General features: G+C 37.1%; 2 protein-coding genes across 2 annotated transcripts in view; one reads left to right on the top strand and one right to left on the bottom strand.

Annotated features, from left to right (window-relative positions):
• The window catches only part of Mcm5 (Minichromosome maintenance 5), a 98,231-nt gene that overhangs the window by 64,191 nt on the left and 14,130 nt on the right, over positions 1 to 19,910 (bottom strand). The gene's annotated exons all lie outside the window — the stretch shown is intronic.
• LOC136853704 (dentin sialophosphoprotein-like) lies at positions 6,284 to 19,299 on the top strand. The gene is made up of 8 exons (XM_067129648.1): positions 6,284 to 6,449; positions 9,464 to 9,553; positions 10,103 to 10,377; positions 11,093 to 11,294; positions 12,382 to 12,555; positions 12,793 to 14,454; positions 15,586 to 15,729; positions 16,536 to 19,299. The coding sequence occupies exons 2-8, from the start codon at positions 9,466 to 9,468 to the stop codon at positions 17,057 to 17,059; spliced, it is 3,069 nt and encodes a 1,022-aa protein (XP_066985749.1). The 5' UTR covers positions 6,284 to 6,449; positions 9,464 to 9,465; the 3' UTR covers positions 17,060 to 19,299.

Genomic DNA, 19,910 nt, shown 5'->3' with positions numbered 1-19,910 from the left:
AAAAGCTGAACATTTTTATTTTAGTAACAAAATATGAAGTGAAGATATTAATATATGGTTCTGCCAAAACAAAGGAATGGAAAGGAACATAAAACTAAAATTAAAATAGCATATAGCAAAAACTTTTTCACTGATGAGACTTGATTTCTGTAAAATGCTCACTGTTAAAATGTGCCATAGAAAACTGAATCTTAACTCTGATCATTTTTTTATGTCCTTTGCTTTTGTATAATGGTTCTTTCCATTTTTCTTATCTTTACTTACATTTTTAACCAAGGTGTGTACTTTATTTTTTCATTTTAAATGATAATTTTAAGCTTTTGAAGGTTTTTTTTTTTTTTCCAACTAGTAGCAATTATATTCTTCATGTACATAATGAAATTGCATTGCCTTTTTGTAGGCTTGAAAATGTTATGATGAAATAAATCTGGCACAATAAAATATATCTTGACCTACAATCTCCTATTCTTTCAAGTACAAACTCTGCAATTCTGTATCCTTTCTGCGTTCCCGTCATGGAAGGTGCACCATTAAAAGTGTTTGTTGTCAGGGGGAGCTTGTGTCCCTTTGACCCTGAGCTGCACTGCTTTCTACCTTTTCCACGTCATCCATTCCCATTGGTTTCTTGCTGTTTACATTGCTGCAGTTTTCAATTTGTATTTAACAAATCAGTAGGCTGCACTTCATGTGATTCTGTGGTCTAAACAGTAAACCCTTTAAACGAGGACATTGCCTCTTGTAAATAGCAATGTATTATTTAATGGAAGGATAAAACTACGAACATCAGAGATCCTTAGAAGTAAATCTGTATGTATTTGAATTTGAACGGTTTTAAAATGTGTTGGTTCCCCAAGAAAGTATGTTTGTGACACCCCGATGCATTATCACCTAGAAACACTGAGCAAAAAATAGCTGTCCTTGGTAAAGATGATTTTCTTGGTTCTTGACACTGAAAATCTTGTAAAGGATACAGTTTGGTTTTATTTACTGGAATAAAATGGGGATTAAAGTAAAATTCATGTGTTAGACTAAAATTTCAAGCACCAATTCTGTCACTGCAGCAGAAACTCCATGACCACAAAAATGTAAATTCTGTCACTGCAGCAGAAACTCCATGACCACAAAAATGTAATGTCCATACCTTAAACTTGTTTGACCTTGTTACCATAGATTCTATGGAGTGGTGTGAGGTTCAAAGGTCTGTGTGTTGCAGAAAGTCAACTCTAAATGAATAATGATGAACAGTGGAAAGAAAGAATTATTTTAAAGTGCCATGCATCCACAAGATATAAAATAATTGTTACACTGTAATATTCTTGAATATTATCATTTAAACATGATTTCTCATTTATTCTCATGGGCAAAGGTTAAGGATTCTACAGAATCTGCCCTAGATTGAAAATAGTTTCAGCTATCTGAATATCTTGATCTTTAGGTGGAGGGTGAAAGAAAGTGGCAGTAAAGTTAAGCTTGACTTTCTTTACATTTCTTGCAAAGTTTTCCAGGGTTCAGTTTTAGTGCTCAGGCCTGTACCACCCTGACAATCTGCTCTTGGTTCTAATTGCTTGCAACCAGTAAAATGAGAACATTTTAAGTGGTACGATTATTTTCCGGCCAAGGAAACTCATAACTAAATGAGGACATTTTCACCTTCTCATTGATAATCACTTTTACATATAAAGGTCCCTCTTTCCTTGACTCATTACTGTATTTATATTTTACTATATCATTTTTTCCCATAATTATCTATTACAACAGTTTGTAATCAACTTCACAGTAATTATACCTTCATGATTTCCAATTTACCAATGGTGTTATCTGTTACTTCAAGACAATGCTGACGTCAAACAATAGCAGCTGGATCGGAGGGATGATTTTCATAAGTGTAAGTAACTCGACAATAAGTTTTTTTTAAATTTCAAGAAGTGAGGCATAGCAACACCAAGTGTCTGTCACTAGGCCTTCAGGTGTAGTGTTCAGCATAGGGGAGAAGACAAAACAAAACCGCTGGGAAGGAGGAAAAATGAAGAAAGGTGGCAAGAATGTAAGTACGAAGAAAAAACTGTAAGTCTTATGCTGTACCGGCAATTATGTCTCATGACAGAACTTTTAGCTTCTTAAGAAACCTTATACAGTTAACCAGCAGATTTTATGGTCAATGGAATTCATATTCAAGGTTTTCAACTTTTGTTGGCAATAAGTAGTGTTTTTTTTTTCCAGAAATAACAATAGTGTTTTTACAGAAATAATAATATTTTTGCAATTATTCTGAGTTGGTAAAACTTGATTTATTAGGGCTGTCAGTATTACCTGATAATTGCCCTTTTATTCTTTGTTATCAGTTGTGGTACTGTGGTACTGGACGTTAACATAAAAACTTATATTAGATAAAAACGATAAGATGACAAATCTGCAAGCTCCTGTTTCCCTTAAGCCTAACATTTAGTAATCTCTCCTAAAAGAAAAAGCATATATGCCTGAAATTTATCAATTTTATTACCACTCGGTGTTTTGCCGAGTGTTTAATAAGACTGCTCTATAGTTCCACTTTCATATGTATCGCCCCCACAATCTTTAATGTTGATTTTCAAAGAATATAATCAACTGACTTAAGTTGCACATTGAGCGCTTCTGGCAAACTATGACCAAAATTTTTTTTCCCACTGCTGATCTGGTGAAAAAACTTTTGCGCAGTATTAAGGTTGTATTGTAATGGAGGTGGTGAATAATTTAATGTCTTTATTAATTGCAAAACATTTTTCTGTTTAAAATATTAATTCTCCTTATATTTTTCAAAGGAGTAGAGAAAGTTTCATTTGATTACACCTTCAATGAAGTTTGTGAGTCTAATATATTTTTTACATGTTTAGCTACTGATAATTTTTTTAGCACAGTATATCATTCAGCTTTGAAAAGGTATACTATACAGTAACACTTTTAATTGGTGATGAGCATGATTAATTTGTATTTGGATTGAATTAAACTTTTTTTTATTATTTAGAATATGATTACAAACAATATTTTGATTACGAAGAGCAAACAGTACTGGCTGAAGATAAGGGAACCACAACAATAGCTACTGTGATCTGATTTCATATCCAAAGGGAGGGAGGATGGACTCTAGATAGATTCGTGATGCCAGTTTTGTCGGCACTGTTGTAAGTCTTAATTCATCTTGACATTTGGATAGTCGTGTGAGCAGAGTCCTAAGAGTATGTAAATATATGTGAAATAGATTTTTTGCATTCATTTTTACGGTGATGTATATTTTTATATAAGTGGTTTTTCTGTTTTGGAATAAAGTAAGCTTATTTGACACTGCTAAAGAAGGTTGGACTAGTGATTAGTTTTGGCTAAGTGACTTTCAGCCTCGTCTGATTACGGCACAATAATTAAGACTGGGTTAAAATGGTTTCTGTTCAGAACACTGGGAGACATTCCTCAGGTTTTTATCCGCTAGTCAACCATTTGACTTTAGGGGATAGTGTGGATGATCAAAGGATTACTGAGTTAAGTTTTTACCAAACTGTAATATATTGCATATAAAACAATTTTTATCATTTTAAATTTGGGCTAGCCCTTCACAAGTTTGGAATTTTGACTCGGTAGTCAGATGAAATGACCTAAAAATGATACAGTGCTAATAGCCAGTTGTCAGAAGTAAAATAACATTACTGCATATATAACCAAAATTATATAAGCACATTTTAGTAAGTATAGTTACTCAACATCAGACATATTCAAGTACTGCATGGCAATTATTGCCAAGAAGTTCATAATTATCTTCTGAAAGAAAAGTTTCCAAGGCAGATTTTGATCTTTTGGTAGGCCTGGAAAGGAGAGGAAAGGTCAAAACTGGTTCCAGCCCTCAAAAGGCATACTGTATATAAGCCATAGAAACTAAACATATACGTATCAAGACTTCATTTTAGGTGTCAATAGGTCTACTCTTGTTTACTGTATGATTTAGCATGTTTACAAAGAAGGGAAACTGACAGTTTTATTTTTTTATTGCAGATTTCGTGATACTGAAATGGATCAAGACTTTGGTTATGTTAAAGTCAGAATGGGTCCCCTCTTTCCGTCAAAGGAGAATGTTTCGCTATACAATCACTATCAAGCAGAGTCTGAAAGACGTATACCACAGTACCATAGTTCAAGACATTTAGAAACAAATTATGCAAGACATGCCACACCCAATTATGAGAAGTATCACGAGCAGAGTCATCCGGGTGGCTCTAGAAAAATGCAGCACCCTGACATGGCTTATCATAAAAGGATGAGTAATCACTTATCTCCAAATGATTATTACTATCCAGAGGTCCAGGTTAACGATGTGAGAAGGCGACAGAGTGCTGAGGTGGCGTTTCGTAGGAGAGAGAACCAGTTGACTAAACAGAATCAAGTACAGCGTTCAACTACTTTCTACAGTGCGTCCCATCAGGGGCCTTTAAATTATAGAGGTGACAGGAAGCCCGCAATCCCTCAACCCGATTATGGAAGTCGATCTCGTTCTGTGAATCCTGAGCACAGAACTGGTCAAAAATGCAAGAGGAGCAATTCCATGGATCCTCAACACAGAACTAGCCATGAAAGCAGGAGGACAAGCCAAGGCTTGTACTACGGTCACGGGCATCGAAAGGAAGTCAGTTGTAGCAGCAGAAGTGCCACAGATAACCCGAAGAAACCATTTATCCCAAAACCAGATTACACATGGCATAGGAAAAAGAAACCAGTTTACGACTGAAGAGACTGCTTAATCGGTACCTTAGGATGTCAGTGTGCGATTGCTGTACTCCAATACATAATGTAACTTGCGTAAATATTTAAACTCTTTGATATGTACCGTCTGTACTGATAATCTTATTTATACAGTACTGTAATTTACGTGGACTCACATAACATCCGTGACCACATGAAAATAAGTTTGATTTTGTTTGTCTTCCTATATGCCCAGAATATTATCAGTTATTTTGTATTCATCCTCTTTAGATGTTTCCCATCCTAATTTTTTGTAATAAAGATATTTTAAATTTTCTAAAGTTTTCCTACAGGTACCTAATTGTGCACTGATCTGTTGTCACATGTAGTTTCATCTCGCTGACCTTTGTATTGAGTTCCTGAAGCTGGCTATAATGAAATCTGGCTGGAACTCCAGTTGTTATAGCTGTTAGGACACCACACAAGGACTACTTGGCAAACAAATCTGGATAGTTTTTCCATTTTATATACAGTATGTAACAAAGATGCACTGAAAAGCCTTTCAGGTTATGAATATGGTGATGCAATGAAGGGAATTATAAAGTCAGATTTCAAGCGGAGGAGGCTTAAATATCCAAAAACTTTCATTCAGGTTATTGCTCTCGATGGACCAGACACTGGGATATTAAGAAGTATGATTTCTGGAGATTAGAAAGTATGGAATGAGGTGTTGACAAAGCTTAGGAAATCCCTATACTATTTACTCTCGAGTACTTATAAAACCTTCCACTCTCACCTTGCCATTAAACTCAACTCATCGCTCGATCTTCCACTGTCCCACTTCCACCAAAAAACTTAACGCTGATAATGTTTACTATTTAAAATACCTTCTTGCAAACTTATAAACTTTCGCTAGTCTCTACAACTTTTCTTCTTCACTATCATTATTATCCTTTGACATAAGCAGCCCTTCCAACCTCCTCCTCTTTAATGTACAAACTACCATCTGCATCTGATTATTTTATCTCTGGCTTATTCATATATAGTATTAATGCATATAGCATCAGAACTTCATGGAAACATAATACACAATTCATCAAGATCAAGCTTTGCATGCAAAGTCGTTCTACTCCCTTCTGCAATTTCGTATGCAAGTTTTACTTCCATATTAGATATATTAGGTCCAAAAAACTGCTTTATATCACAATCTTACGGAGAGAGTGATTTAGAAACCAGTTTCTTGAATCTGTTATACTTCATCTCTATTAGTTATACAATGAAGTTTGTAGAGGTTATTATTAGTATTATTGTTTTATCCATTACCCTTATCATATGTGCTACTAATTTTTCGTAACATTTGCAAAACATCGTATTTTTTAATCTGTGCTTTTGTTTGGAAACAAGTGAAGAACAGCGTAGACTTCAGAAAACAATTAAAATCTCCGAAAGAACATTACCAACGCTTACTTTCATTTAGATATAAGACAAGAATAAAATTAAACAAATATTTATCCAATAAACAGTATCATTTACTCAGTAACCATTACCTATTTAATATTCCATTTTATAAGAAGTTCAAAACATTACTGGAACGTTGTTTTGACTGTGATGATCATCTGTGGCGGAGAGAAATGAAACGACTCTCGGGCCTCCAAAAACATTCCCCCCTCTAACAGCATCTTAAAGAGAGACTGTCATGTGTCAGTGCGGCCGCTAATTGCAAGGAAACACGAATGGATAAAAACCAGGTCTGTATAATGAGACAAACTCGCTAAATATGGCGCCGAACGAGTGTCATGATTCGCCTCGCCCGGGCGACCTAAAAATGCATTGTGGTTATGGCCGAGTTTTCCCCGTCGTGGTTTTACGCTAATGGAAGGTTTAGACTTTCGCGAGTGTGTAGTAACTCATTAAAAGTAATCAAAATACTTTTGGTATATGTCTCAGTCTATAAAACGGTTAGTGGCGTAGCCTGAAGTCGGTGGTTCTCGATTATTTTGTGTGGTCCTAAAACTAGTCATCTGTGGTCACAGTTCCCCCGCCCCCCCCGAAACTCTGACATTCCCCCTAGGGGGAAATTACTCCCCTGGAGGGAAATTCCAAAATTCCCCCCCGGTAATTCTAAGTATTAGCTCCACGCCTGTTTTTACCTTCGAAACTGGTTTTGTCTACACTTTTAGGACTTCTGATACTTCGCCGTGTTTAGTACTGGCCCGGGGGCGGTACCCATACGTTAACAAGTTATTGCACTTGCCAGACGGGGTATGAACCGTTCTAAACAGACGTGTATACCCGTGCTCTGTCTCGTGAAGATCGCGTATGGAAACACCATGTTGGATGGACTTCAGGGGTTATTACAGGTTAATTACATTCGTGCGACAAAAACTGAAGGTAAATCCATAATTAGCAACCAAAAAACTGTAGTAAAAGTAAAGTTGGAAGGAAATCGCTGCCGCGGAGCTACTACTTATGTTTACCTCCCCCACCCCCATTGAGAATCACTGCCTTAGGCTACTACTTATTTGGGTAATGTAGGCCTTAACTTGGCTGTCCAAAAGTTTTCTGGATCAGGTAATGTTACTCTAAACCATATTTGAATTCCTAGCCAACTACATGAGTAATAATAATAATAATAATAATGATAATAATAATAATAATAATAATAATAATAATAATAAGAAGAAGAAGGTAGAACTAAGCAAGAGCTCTGCATTGGGTATTACTTTGGAAATTGATTTTTCCTTTAGTATTTTGGTTGTCTATTAACAATTTACCGTTATGTTTTGTTGGTTGACTGTAATTAACCTCAGAAGTTGTATGTTTTCCATCCTGGGACGCTATCGCACATGCGGTGTTATAGGGGAGCTTTTGGTAAAATGTGGAGTTTACTACACTTGGGGTTGGGGGGGCGGATCCCCCCGACTAAGCAACACAGCCTGCTAGGTTAGGTTAGGTTAGTATAGTTCCTTATATAATAGGTTTCCTTAGCCAATCCTTTCTTGAACATATGGGCCCCTAATGACTTGCGAATGTGCGGAACCGTTCCGTAACAACAGGGCGGTCCGGTCTTCCTCCTGTTATCCCCCACCCAAAACCCTGCATTCCCAAAGGGTCCCCAACCATGTTCGGTAGATGTGAGGTTAATAATAATTGACCGACAATAAACAACACCACCCCTGTTATCAGCAACACAGAACGTACACCTCCTTTATTAGCAACACAGAAAGTATATGAAAAATCAATTTCTGAGGTGATAGTCCGTGCAGAGCTCTTGCTCAGAAATACCAAATTCCCCCCAAGAGGAAAATTCCCCCTTGGTTGAGAACCACTTCCCTAGGCTACTTGGTTGCATATTGTAGGCCTAAACTTGGCATCAGATATTGACAGTCTAACTGTCCAAAAGTTTCCTGGGTTAGGTGATGTTATTCTAAACCATATTTGAACTCTTAGCCATCTACATGAATAATAATAATAATAATAATAATAATAATAATAATAATACTGTTCTGGCTGTGTATCATTAGGAGTAGGATTCTTCAGCACAAGCTGGAAATGGAGGTTGAACCACACTTGCTCATCTGCCATGAACCACACGTTTTTCTTAGTTCCATAGACAAGATCAGGTTAGACCGTGTTGCCTTGGTCACCTCCCATGGCCTCGATCATTACATTAAAATACCAACCAGATGAACTATTGAAAATGTCTAACTGTAACTGCAAGTGTACCGAGCAAGATGGACAAGTTTTTCCCCTCTCCTGAAAGAGAGCAAGAGACGTCGGCTTGCCCTGGTGAACTTTCTTGGAACCGGCATGAACATAAGTGAATGGCTCTGGAGGTATTGGCCACCGAGCCATTAGCTGTGGCTAACTCATTAACGAAATAAGCAAGAAGCATGTTCCAATATGTGGGCTGTGGTCAACTCTCTACAGACCTTCCATCCTCTGAATTAACCAAAGCTGAACTAATAGAAGCTACTACAGTAAATGTGCAGCAGCATTATGCACACGTACAATGGTGGTCCTGGACAGCCAGCCTGGAGTATCATAAGGATTCGCTCAATCGCACCCATGTGGGTTGTCACAGTAACCAGTGGTGCTGTGCATTAAAGCTTGTCGCACTTGAAGCCTTTGTCTGCATTTAACGTACAACGTTATGCAGACTACTGTACTAATCTGGCTGAATTATGAACTAGAGAGGTTTCTGTAACTATTGTGAAGTTTGAGGCATACCTGTCATTTGGATCTTTCCTTGATACAGAGTTTCACTATAATCCCTCAAACCAGCTGCACGTTTTCCCTGGTTTAGAAGGAAAAGTGAGCTAGACAATTAAATTAAAACATCATTATTAATAATAAATGAAAAAATGTTTTTATATGATTATACAGTAGGCTAGCTAGCCTATTATGAAACTTCAAAGATCCAGAGAAAAAACTCCTCCAAAATTTGCCCATATCTTTGAGGGGAGGGGTTTCTGCAGCACGTTTTCAGTTTTACTAAATGTACCACAGAGGTCTGTTAAGCAAGCAATAAATAATTAGTGTTACTATTAAAAGAGTCATAGTTGCTAGTAATAGGACTAGAAGTGGCATAGTGTCTTTGCCATCCAGAAATTATAGGTTAAAATTCAGCCTGTCTGAATGCCAAAGGCTTACTACCACAGCAATTTGAACATTACTGCAATTATTTCTATGGCAGGGCATGCATAATTGTGAATTATGGTAGAGGTTGATTTGTGGTTAATGCATTTCACATTTTTTTCAGATATGGAAATTGCCAGTGGCTCTAACCATACTCCTTCAAGGAAGATGTCCTTGCGTCGCAAGAGGTCCATCAAAACAGAAGGAGCTGGGGGTAAGTCTTACCGTTTCCTAAAAACGACTTCTAAACTTTGTTTGAACAAGAAAAAACAGTCAACCAACAAGCAAAATCACAGTAAAATCAAGCATCAGGCAAGGCTAGTACTTGTGCCTTACCCTTTGTCCTGCCAGACACCCACCCATGCATTACCGCCCGTAGTAGTGACACAAACAAACCATCAATTTTGTACACCATCAATACATTTTATATTCATTTTCTTACTGGAAGCACTTCTTGTATAATTATGGGTGAGATATACCTCAGAACAAGGAATGATACAAAGAAGCAGCTTATCTACGCACTCGTTGCTGAAATATGTGGTTTGCTGCTTTGGCAGGATCCTGGGTATGTGGCTGCACCATATGATGTATTGCATATTGTATACAAATCCAAAAATAGTTATTCATAATGTTTTATTCAAACCAAATTATATATTAATTGTGGAGTTGCTATGCAGAAATTTCTTGTTTTACAGCACACCCCCCTAAAATATTCTTGTAGTTTGTCTCAATTTTATATTAACTAACAATTTCATAATTACAGGATCTCCAGCGCATAAGAAAACATCACCTGTATCAGCAAGAAGTGCTTTGAAGACTAAATTTGCAGACAATAACCCAGCATCAGATGTTTCGAAGAGGGGATTCTTAAGTGTGGAAACAGCAAAGAATGCTGCGGAGAGTGACTTTTCAAATAACAAGAGTAATAGCGCAGATGGAGACGCATCCGGTGATACTGACTTGTCCCAAGTTTATCATACACGACGAACATTTAACCTTCTGGCCACAACCTCCGTAGCTGGTTTCACAACTCCAAAGGTTTGTGTAAAGAATAGTGTACTTCATTTTATCACAGTCCCATAAATCATGTTTGCCCATTTTTGTATTACAGATGTGTTGACAGTTACATTAGGTATGAATTACTACAACCCACTTTGTGTTTATGCATTATTGTTAACAGCTCTGCACTTATTTCATAGAGGAAAGCATTTCCAGTAAGTCTTACTATCTTCGTTTCTACAAGAATACAAGCCTTTGTCTTATATATTAATTAACCTCGGTAGGTATAGGTAAAAATTTGTTTGGCTTAACAATTGCTTTGGTGCATCTAATATATATATATATATATATATGTATATATATGGCAATATCATTACTGGAGTTACATTTTGGTCCTATTTAAGTATATATATTAAAAATGTCAAAGTAAATATTTATTAAGACAGCTACTATATACATGGAGTATCTAGAGAAATGAAATGTTTAAAGGAATTCATAGTCTTGAATTCCGTACTTCTAATGTTTATATTGTATTTCACCCTATATATCTTCATTGATGGTTTCAGTAATTATAATTTGTATTGTCCATGGTATCATTATTTTGTCACTATCATCAAACATAATAGTTTAGCCTGTAAAATTTTTGAGCCTGGTATGACTTATGGGTTGAGTAATTTTGATTCCACTTATCAAGTATATATAGCACTTAATTACTGAAAATTTCTTGTGCCCTTGTAACAATCTTTTCCTCCAGAATCGAAGGAGTAAACGTAGAACAGGCAGCAGCGAGAAAAGAAGCGATGAAGACAGTCGAACAAAGGAACTGGAAGAACAGCGTTTGCATCAGCATTCCCCAGACACACCGTTCATGAGTAGCCAGTTATGTGGTACTCAGGAATGTGAGGTTGTCTGGGACTGCAATTCTCCAGGATTTTCCAAAGATGATTTAAAACGAAGTAAGTATCATGTGGCAAGTCACATCATTACCGAGTATCAGTGGCGGCTGTGTTTTATACAGGTAATCCTGCAAACTGCAACTGGTTATAAAAGTACTGGTTAATCATAAGCTTGATTATAAGTTCAGTAAAATTTGAGATGAAAGTTCAGATAGAAAATATGGGAGACTGAAGTTCTTGAAGCTTTCATGAAAGGACAGAAATGTCCTGGATAAACACGAATTGTGGCAAAATTTTTACCAGGTGAGTGTCGATTATATTTTCCTGAAGTTTCCCATATCTTTGCACTATTCCTTGGGTGACACATTCAATTCTACATAAGGTTTATTTTCAGCTTTCCTTGGGCTTGAGCTGCAGTGCGTAATGTCTTTTACTTTTCATCTGTTCCCATTGGTCTCTTCCCATTCCCACCCAGCTTGTAAGCAAGTTCTTATTTTTATTTAATGAATTTAGTCTAGTGCTTGTATAACTGAATGCACAAAACTAGATGTCATCTGTAACACTGGTTTACATAAGTGCTCTGGGGCTTTCAGAACATCTCTTGTGGAAAGCATTTATGTGGTTACTGATCAGATTCTTCCAAGAAAAGAACTGGGGCTGTGCTGCTTAACTGTTTTAAAAAGCTTGATCTAAACCAACTTGATATGTATTTATGGAGTGTAACTCGGGAAAATTTAACATCCTCCAACCCAAGTGAACGCTCCTCAATATATATCATTGGTAGATTGTCTCTTTAAGAGAGTAGGTCATGAAAATACAATGTTCAGGCATTCCTGTGTGGACGATTAATGAGCTTGAAGTGTGTTCAAAAGCAGTAAGCAACATATCTTTATCTGAGGAGGCAATGAAATCCTAATTCTGAGCCCATGGCGAGATTCTGAGTCCAATAAAATCAACCCAAATCAAAGACCAGGCTGAGGTTATTAAAATTTGGTTTTTTAATAGAATACATGCTGGTTGCTTTAATGTAGTAAACAATGTGGTCAGTTTCCCATGTAATAAAGCTTTCTTAATTTGAAATGTTTGATTAGCAACACTACTGTACTGTTTCAAATTACTACATAGCGATATAATCTTTCTTTTGCAGTGTGTGGAGACACTGGCAGTGATGAAAGTACATCACCTGCAGTGCCAGTCTTTGTTGCTCCCATGCCAACTCGAGCATTATTTACGAGAAATAGATCACGTCACTGCAGTAACATTTCGGCAGTTGACACAACTGCCCAGTTAGATGAACTTTTAAATCAGCTGTCTGCCAAAGGTAAGAATTATTTTTAAATTATAACTACTATAGTTTCCATGTATACTTTTACATCTGTATGTATTGGAAGGCATTAATATTTTGGTAATCTTCCCACATATTGGGTAAATCAAGGCAGTGCAGTTTCAGATGCAGTTAATATTTCAATATGAAAATGACTTTGAATTGATTTTATTTATAGAGTTTTGTTAGAAGTGTTCTATTGGCATGAAGTTCATGCTGGAAATTCTTTGACAGGTAGTTTGTCCAAAGACAGTCAGTCTGTTGCATCCAGTTCGAGGCCAGAAGGCGATCTTGAGAGTACATCCTCTACAGAAAATGAGTTGATTTCTCACACTCCTCCAGCAGTTAAGGACTCTCAACCAGCCACTCCGCCTGTCCCTTTCAACCTGATCACAGAAGCATCATCCGAACCTTTCGAGGTGTGGGATGAAAGTCAAGTGGCGGTAGGTGGCCATGTAGAAGTTTCTGCAATTGATGATCAAGCAGATGTTGAAATCCTAGAAGAAACGACCTGGGATGATGATCTCAATATGGCAGTGTGTGATATAAGTGGTAGAGACATTATGGGTGACTCTCCAAGTAAATCTGCCAAAAGTAAATCCCAGTCCTGTAACATTTCCAAAGATGTTAGTAAAGTCAAGAACAATGAATCTTTAGATGTGTTTGATGATGATTATTTTAATGACACATTGATAGAATCAACTCAGATGTGGGAAAAGGAAATTTTAGAAAAAGGCATTGAAAATGCCACTTTGCACATAGCAACTAGTAAAACTAAGGCGTCAGAAGATGATTATAATGAGAGGAATGTTTGTGACAGATCTAGTGCTTTCACAAATGTCAGAGATAGAGTGGATGAAAATAACTGTACTAATGGTGGTACAAGTAGGCTTGGCAAAAGTGTACTTTTGCCATTTCGTACAAAATCTGTCGGTAATGTCAGCAAAAACACGTCAGAAGAAAGCCTCAAGAGTAATGTTGTGGAAGACAATCCTCGGAGATCACATTCCATGGCAGAAAAAGCCCCACAAAGAAGAATCAGGTCCTCGTTTAGGTTAAGTGACAATCCACAAACTGGTCTTTTGTATCAGAAAAGTAAACACATTCATCCCAGTCCCTCCAAAGATACAAAACTTGGGCAAAAGAATTCATTGGTTAACAACACACAAAAGAGCTCTAGTAGTGATGTTACATCTGTTATGACTGAAGCAGGGCTAGGGTCAAGTATGCCTTTACTAAGGTACAGAAACCTTGAGCCTAACATGCCCAAAGTGCAGACTCCAAAGCCCTTATTTGCAGGTGATAATAGTTACCGAAGTATAGAGAAAAGCTCTGGGAAAACAGAGTTATCCAAAAGCTCTTTTCCTCGCTCCCAGTCCACCGGTAATTCACAAGGGCCGGACGCAAAATGTGGAATATCCCGTCCAAGCAAATCCGAAGACACCGAGGGATCACGTGAGTTTGAGGAAGATGATTCCTTCTTTGATTCTCTCCTCAGTACCCTTCCTGAAGAGGAAATTATTCTTGGTATGCGGAAAAATTCACAGGCTCCTGGGGTTCACAACAAAAAAACACATTTTGCAAAAGAGATGGTAACGACCTCCAAAAATATGCATAATAGCAGTGTGAATAATGCTGAAAAGAGCAAAGTATTTAGTAGATGGAGTGATAAAAGAAAGAGTAGTAATAGTTGTGTGAAGGATATTAATGATCAAAATAGAAATCCTCAGTCATCTTCAGTGTTGGGGTCAAGTTGTGTAAACAGTACGAGGAGCAACATCATAGGAAATGTGCAATCAAAGGGATGTTCTATGCCGGGTAAGAAGAGTCTGACCACAAGCCCAGCTAAGTCTCCTATTATGGGAATGTCGGCATTGAAGCTGAGGACTCGTTCAGGTAAGCAATTTTAAACAGCTGCTTTTGTTAATTTGATTACGTGGGTAAATATAATCTCTACAAATCCTTTTGACGTACACTCTACTGAGAACAGTTCTTGCTTGTCATTTTTATATTAAATTATGTGACCTGGCACTTCTAAAGTAGTAATGTTACATTAAATTTCATTTTCAGTATTAGACATTGCTATTATTGTTTTAAGATTTTTAAGTTTTGCACTTATACCTATTTATTCACAAGGGTTAACAACTAGCACAGTCATGGGTCTGGCAGCTCATGGTGTGCTTGAGTCTTCAAATACTCATAAACAGGAGATATTTAACTAGAATGTATGGTGGCCAATTTCATACCACTTCAATTGAGGAAAATTTTTTTATATATATAATAAGGGCCTCCAAATTCCATGTTATATCTTGACACTTGACAGATTGTTGTAATGCATGAGATGCAGGAAAGGATCATACAAATAAAATGGTACCAGTTGGTAGATCATTTAATCTAAAGTCATCCATAGGTTATGCAAGGATAACTTGTGGTCCAGATAACATCTTGTACGTATTATGACAGCAGTTCCTTTTCATCCTCAAAGTCAAAACCTTCTGGCTCAGATTTTGTTTTTTCAAGAAGACAGGAGACCCTCAATGGCACTAAAAAGATGTTGGAAATGTAGTACGAATGATTTCCCTTAACAATATCCTCAGTGAAGACAGTGGCAAATTCATCAGAGGAATTTGAGGTAAATGTAGGAGTTCACCAAGGGTCTCCCCTGTGCCCTTGGCTGTCTATCACTGTAATATAGGAAGCTAGAAGGCATGCAAAAAAGGAGGCCCATGGGAGCTGCTGTATGAAGGGTCTGAGGAAAAGATGTTAGTTTAAAAGACACAAGAGTGGAATGGAGAGGAAAGAAAGTTGAATCTGTGGAATTTTGTGTGCATGAGCACATTGTCATGTGAATCACCCATTTTACAGACTAATTTCTGCAAACATTGCTGCAAGTATACTAAAGGTTAATAGGTAGTCTGTCAGTGTCTTGAAATGAGTATTACTTATATTGAAAAGATGTCAGTAAAGTAATTGACGTTTTAGTACCATACAGCACTGTGATTGTAATATATATTTTATATTTTCTAGAATCCAACCAGGAAACGGACAGCATATCAGCACTGTGCAATTCTTCTATTAAGCAAGAATTTAAAGGAAAGTCAAATGCTGGTGATATATCGGATGATGATCTCTTTGAAGACGATGTTTTGTCACTTATTGATGAAGTAGAATGTGAGTAATTTTTTTTCCTCTTTATTGTCTACAGTGTATAAGCTATGGTAATGATAGTTTTAGGCAAAAACAAAACATTGCCTATTTTCAACTAATTCTTATGATAGCATAAATGAGTTGTTGTATCAAAAATTAAAAGCGATTACATAGGACACATGAAGTTCAGAATTTTATTTAGAAGAAGAATGTTGAGACAGTAGTCTATTTTGAAATTCCTATACCAGTAAGTTACATATTGTATGTCCACTTGATCACACGTGAAACTCAAAAATTGCTGTTTAGTTCAGGTATGACAGATAATCTACAAACTGAACATGAAGGTTCCATACATAAACCACAGTCAGAGAGGATGCATATTACTGTACAGTACTGGGATATAAGGTAACGAGGTTGTCACGGTCAGTGGTGAATGCACAACTGTACTTGAAATTGAGAGCTATGAATGTTGTCATGCTAAGGCAAATGGAACAGGACATTTGGTCCCCATATCTAGCTCAGGTCTAAAAAAAAGAAGTTATATAGAAAAAGTGTGTGGCCAAATCATAGTGGAATTGACAGACTTGGTTTTTAGTATAGTAGTTATGATAGAATTACAAAGCAGTGCTGAGTAGCATCCACTGCCAGCTTGCATTACACTTGCACAGGTCATTCACCTTGAAACTTATATAAATTTAGGTCATTCACCTTGAAACTTATATAAGTCATTATCATCCTTCACTGAAGATTGTGTAATGATGCACCATCAATTTGACATCTGCTTGTAGTGGGGTTTACTTGTGGCATAAAGGTTTTCTTTCTCTAAACAGCACAGTTTGGGAGTCAGCCATTAACTTCAGCAGCACCCAGCTCTCAGTCATCCCAGTTGTCTCTGTCACAACAAAACAAGTGTACATCGGAGGAAATCGCAAAGAAGAAGGAAGAGGCACAACGCAGACGGGAAGAAAGGTTGAAGATGGAAGAGACGGCTAAGAGGGAAGACGCTCACCACTTGAGAGAAGTGGGAGCAGCTCAGTACACTACAGGAGTAGAAAGAACGAAGAGTGAAGCGAATCGTCAGGTTGAAGCAAAGAAAAAGGATGTGGCCGTATGTTTTAGAGAAGAGAAACAGAAGGCAGAGGCGGAGAGACCAAAAGTAGAGCCCGTTTCCGTTAGAGAAGAAAAGTTGAAGGGAGAGGAGATTGCAAAGAAGAGGGAAGAAGCTCAGCGTAGGAAGGATGAAAAACAAAAAATGGAGGAGATTGCAAGGAAAAAGGAAGCGGCGCTGAGGAGGAGGGAAGAACGACAAAGGAGTCGTCAACTACAGTGTTACCCCCCTGTGGTGAAAAGGTAGCATTATGCTCTGGAAAGCTGGCCGAGTTAAACTTCATACGTGAGCTACAACAATTGTCTGTTTAGTTGAGAGTACGTCAGAACAGCTGTGTTTGAAATGAAAACGCAAGCGCAGTTATGTTGATCTTGTACCTTTAACTGGAAAAAGCTTTATTCTTTCCTTGCAGTTGGTTTTTGGCATTTTAGCTTTTGAAGGATAGAAAGGAGTTGATAAGGTCACCTTAATCTGTTTTGTAATTTTATGATGGTGTAGTACTGGGAACAGCTTTGTAAATATGTGTATTATAAGCAATCATCCTTGGAAAAAAATTTATTTATAATGCACAGCACAAGAAGACAAAACTATTTTTATCAGTGCCATGTTTTACTTTATTCTTAAAAGAAGTGCAGTATAAATTTGGAGCTTTTAAACAAAACTGTCAGAACTAGGCCAATGGTATGACAATGGAAGTTTTTTGCTCTTGAGATTATGTCTGGTGAATAACCTCATTGCATTTGAAGAATTCTTGTGTATTTTCTCATCAGGAGAAAATATACAAAATTGTCATCCTTCCTAAAACTGTCATGTTGATTTTCTCTATACTAGATTGAAGAATGGTGGTGTCATATTGTAGATCTGCTGTTTTCATTTGTGATCAAATGTACATTTTCTCTGTCTTTCCCACACTTTTAAAGTGAAGCCTTTTCTGTACATGTACATGCAATGAATGTTTATCTTCAAAAACCTTTTCATCTTACTGTGTAAAGTTTATAATTTATTTATTGAATTTTTCTTGAGAGTTATGTATAATTGGGGTAATTGAAATCCTTCACATACCACCTTATGCATGTTTTAATGTTTGTGATTTTGTTGAAGCTGGCCTACCTATTTTTTGGTTACATACTACTAATGTTCTTTCCGGTGGTTTGTAAATGGTACAACGCAAGCAGCACTAAAATGTCCTTTTCACCAGCCCTTTGGCCTCGGCTGCATTGTTTTCCTCACTTTATTAAAAATAAAGTACTTCAACAAGACAGGGTACCATTTCTGAACTTGCAACACTTTCCTGAAGGTTTGCATTTTGCATTTTGTGTGAGAGGTGAAATTTGGAAAAGATGAAAGGCCACAAGGCGGCATGGAAAGTAAAAGGCGAACAGCAATGCAACTTGGGCTGAAGAGGTGCTACAAAGAGCTTGGTACTGTGTACAGTGCACTATTGAAGACTTGACTTGCTGTAAGTGGTACAGTTCCTTTCCGTGGTACACTTAAAAGGGTAATGATTTTGTTTCACTTATTCAGATACAATGATATGTCCTTGGTTATATGCTCTTTTTACTGATCTGTCATAACCTGTGGTTCCTTATTTCTGCTTTCTTACTCATGTCTGGTATAGTTTCTGTAAATATCTTGTGTTTTGTGAATATCAGTGTTACGGTATAGCCAGTTTTTATCGTTAGTGTTTGTGGATTCCATTCATAAACTGACAGTCTTGGAGATTTTGCCAGTTTAAAGTGAAATACATTGGTGAAGCATTTATGTGGCTAGATTGGAATTCACGTTATCAAAATCTTAATTATTGTGCTGATTTTGTATGTGTCCAGTGTCTTGCACACTTTTCTTATCTGATGCACTTTTAGGACATTGAAAATATTAACGCAATTTCAAATGTAAAATATAAAAGCTTTCTTAAAATGCACTCGGATATCAAATTAATTGTGATTATTTCTTTTGCTGATCTTATATCTAGACTTTTCATAACTTTTATCCGTGAAATAGTATGAGTATAAATATAAGCTACAGTGCATAACAGAATGAGGTTTTCATTCAGTATCTTTCTGCACAATCCTCATCAGTGTTCTTTCATTTTTTTGTTTGTAAGCCACAAATGATTAGATGGAGAAATGCATGGATGGTCATATACCCTACTCAGAGTGCTGTTGAATTCCAGGTCACATTCACGTCGTGAAAAAAAGTTCACTACTGTGGCAGTACGACTGCATGTTTATAATGTAAATATTGCTTGCAAAACGTTACAGACAAGATAAATTAAAACTTGCTGTATACGTTTTGATGTATATATTTGTTTACACACCAGGGTCTATGTAAAGACAAAATACAAAACCCTTAAAGGATGTTTTTAATATAGTTTTGTACTCCATACTTAGAAGTACATGTACAGTCTTTGCATGAATATGCAAATAAGAGAATATATTCTGTAAAATTATTTTTCCACTGCTGTAAAATATATGTATATTTCCAAACTGCTGTTTTTATCCATCAGTAACCTACTTATATAGACTAATGTCACTGGGCTTGTGTGTTTGCTTCTAAGTAAATTGGCTGGGGCATTTTTACCTTTTACCTGCATTCGTCCCCTTCTCCGGTCACAATTGACCTTGTCTTGCCGAACCTCACGAGGCATTAAATACGGTTCCGATTGCTCTTGGGAAAATGAGGGGCAAGGTTCTACGGCATATCTCGGTACCTGAGCAGGTGACGTGGTTGAGCGAGGCGAAAATTTTGTGTCGCGTCGTGGATATCCGAACAGCATGTGAAAATGACAGAATAGATGTAAGGCTGGATCTGTTTTGAAATGGTTTGGACATGGAAAGAAAGGAGAATGGTGGAAGTATTGGTAGGCATGAGGGGAAGCTCTACAATAGCTAGAAGAAATGGTATGAAGGATTTGAGCTTCTTAAGGGGATAGGCATTACTTGAGGTTCTTTGCAACTTCCCTTCGACCCCTAACTGCAACCCCTTTCATTCCTTTTACTGTACCTTCGTTCATATTCTCTTTCCTCCGTCTGACTTTCCACCCTCTCGAACAACTTTCATGGTGCAGCCGCAAGGTTTTTTTCCTGCTACACCTTTC

The sequence above is a fragment of the Macrobrachium rosenbergii genome, chromosome 27, assembly GCF_040412425.1.
Source record: "Macrobrachium rosenbergii isolate ZJJX-2024 chromosome 27, ASM4041242v1, whole genome shotgun sequence".
NCBI lineage: Eukaryota > Metazoa > Arthropoda > Malacostraca > Decapoda > Palaemonidae > Macrobrachium > Macrobrachium rosenbergii.
Note: the sequence above shows the minus strand (reverse complement) of the source record. Positions and strands in the feature narration are given on the sequence as shown.

Bases quoted from the DNA above. Each gene is read 5' to 3' on its own strand.
- LOC136853704 (XM_067129648.1), top strand. From the start codon at position 9,466: ATGGAAATTGCCAGTGGCTCTAACCATACTCCTTCAAGGAAGATGTCC. The intron at 9,554-10,102 runs GTAAGTCTTACC...TCATAATTACAG, and splicing joins CAAAACAGAAGGAGCTGGGG to GATCTCCAGCGCATAAGAAA. The intron at 10,378-11,092 runs GTTTGTGTAAAG...CTTTTCCTCCAG, and splicing joins CTGGTTTCACAACTCCAAAG to AATCGAAGGAGTAAACGTAG.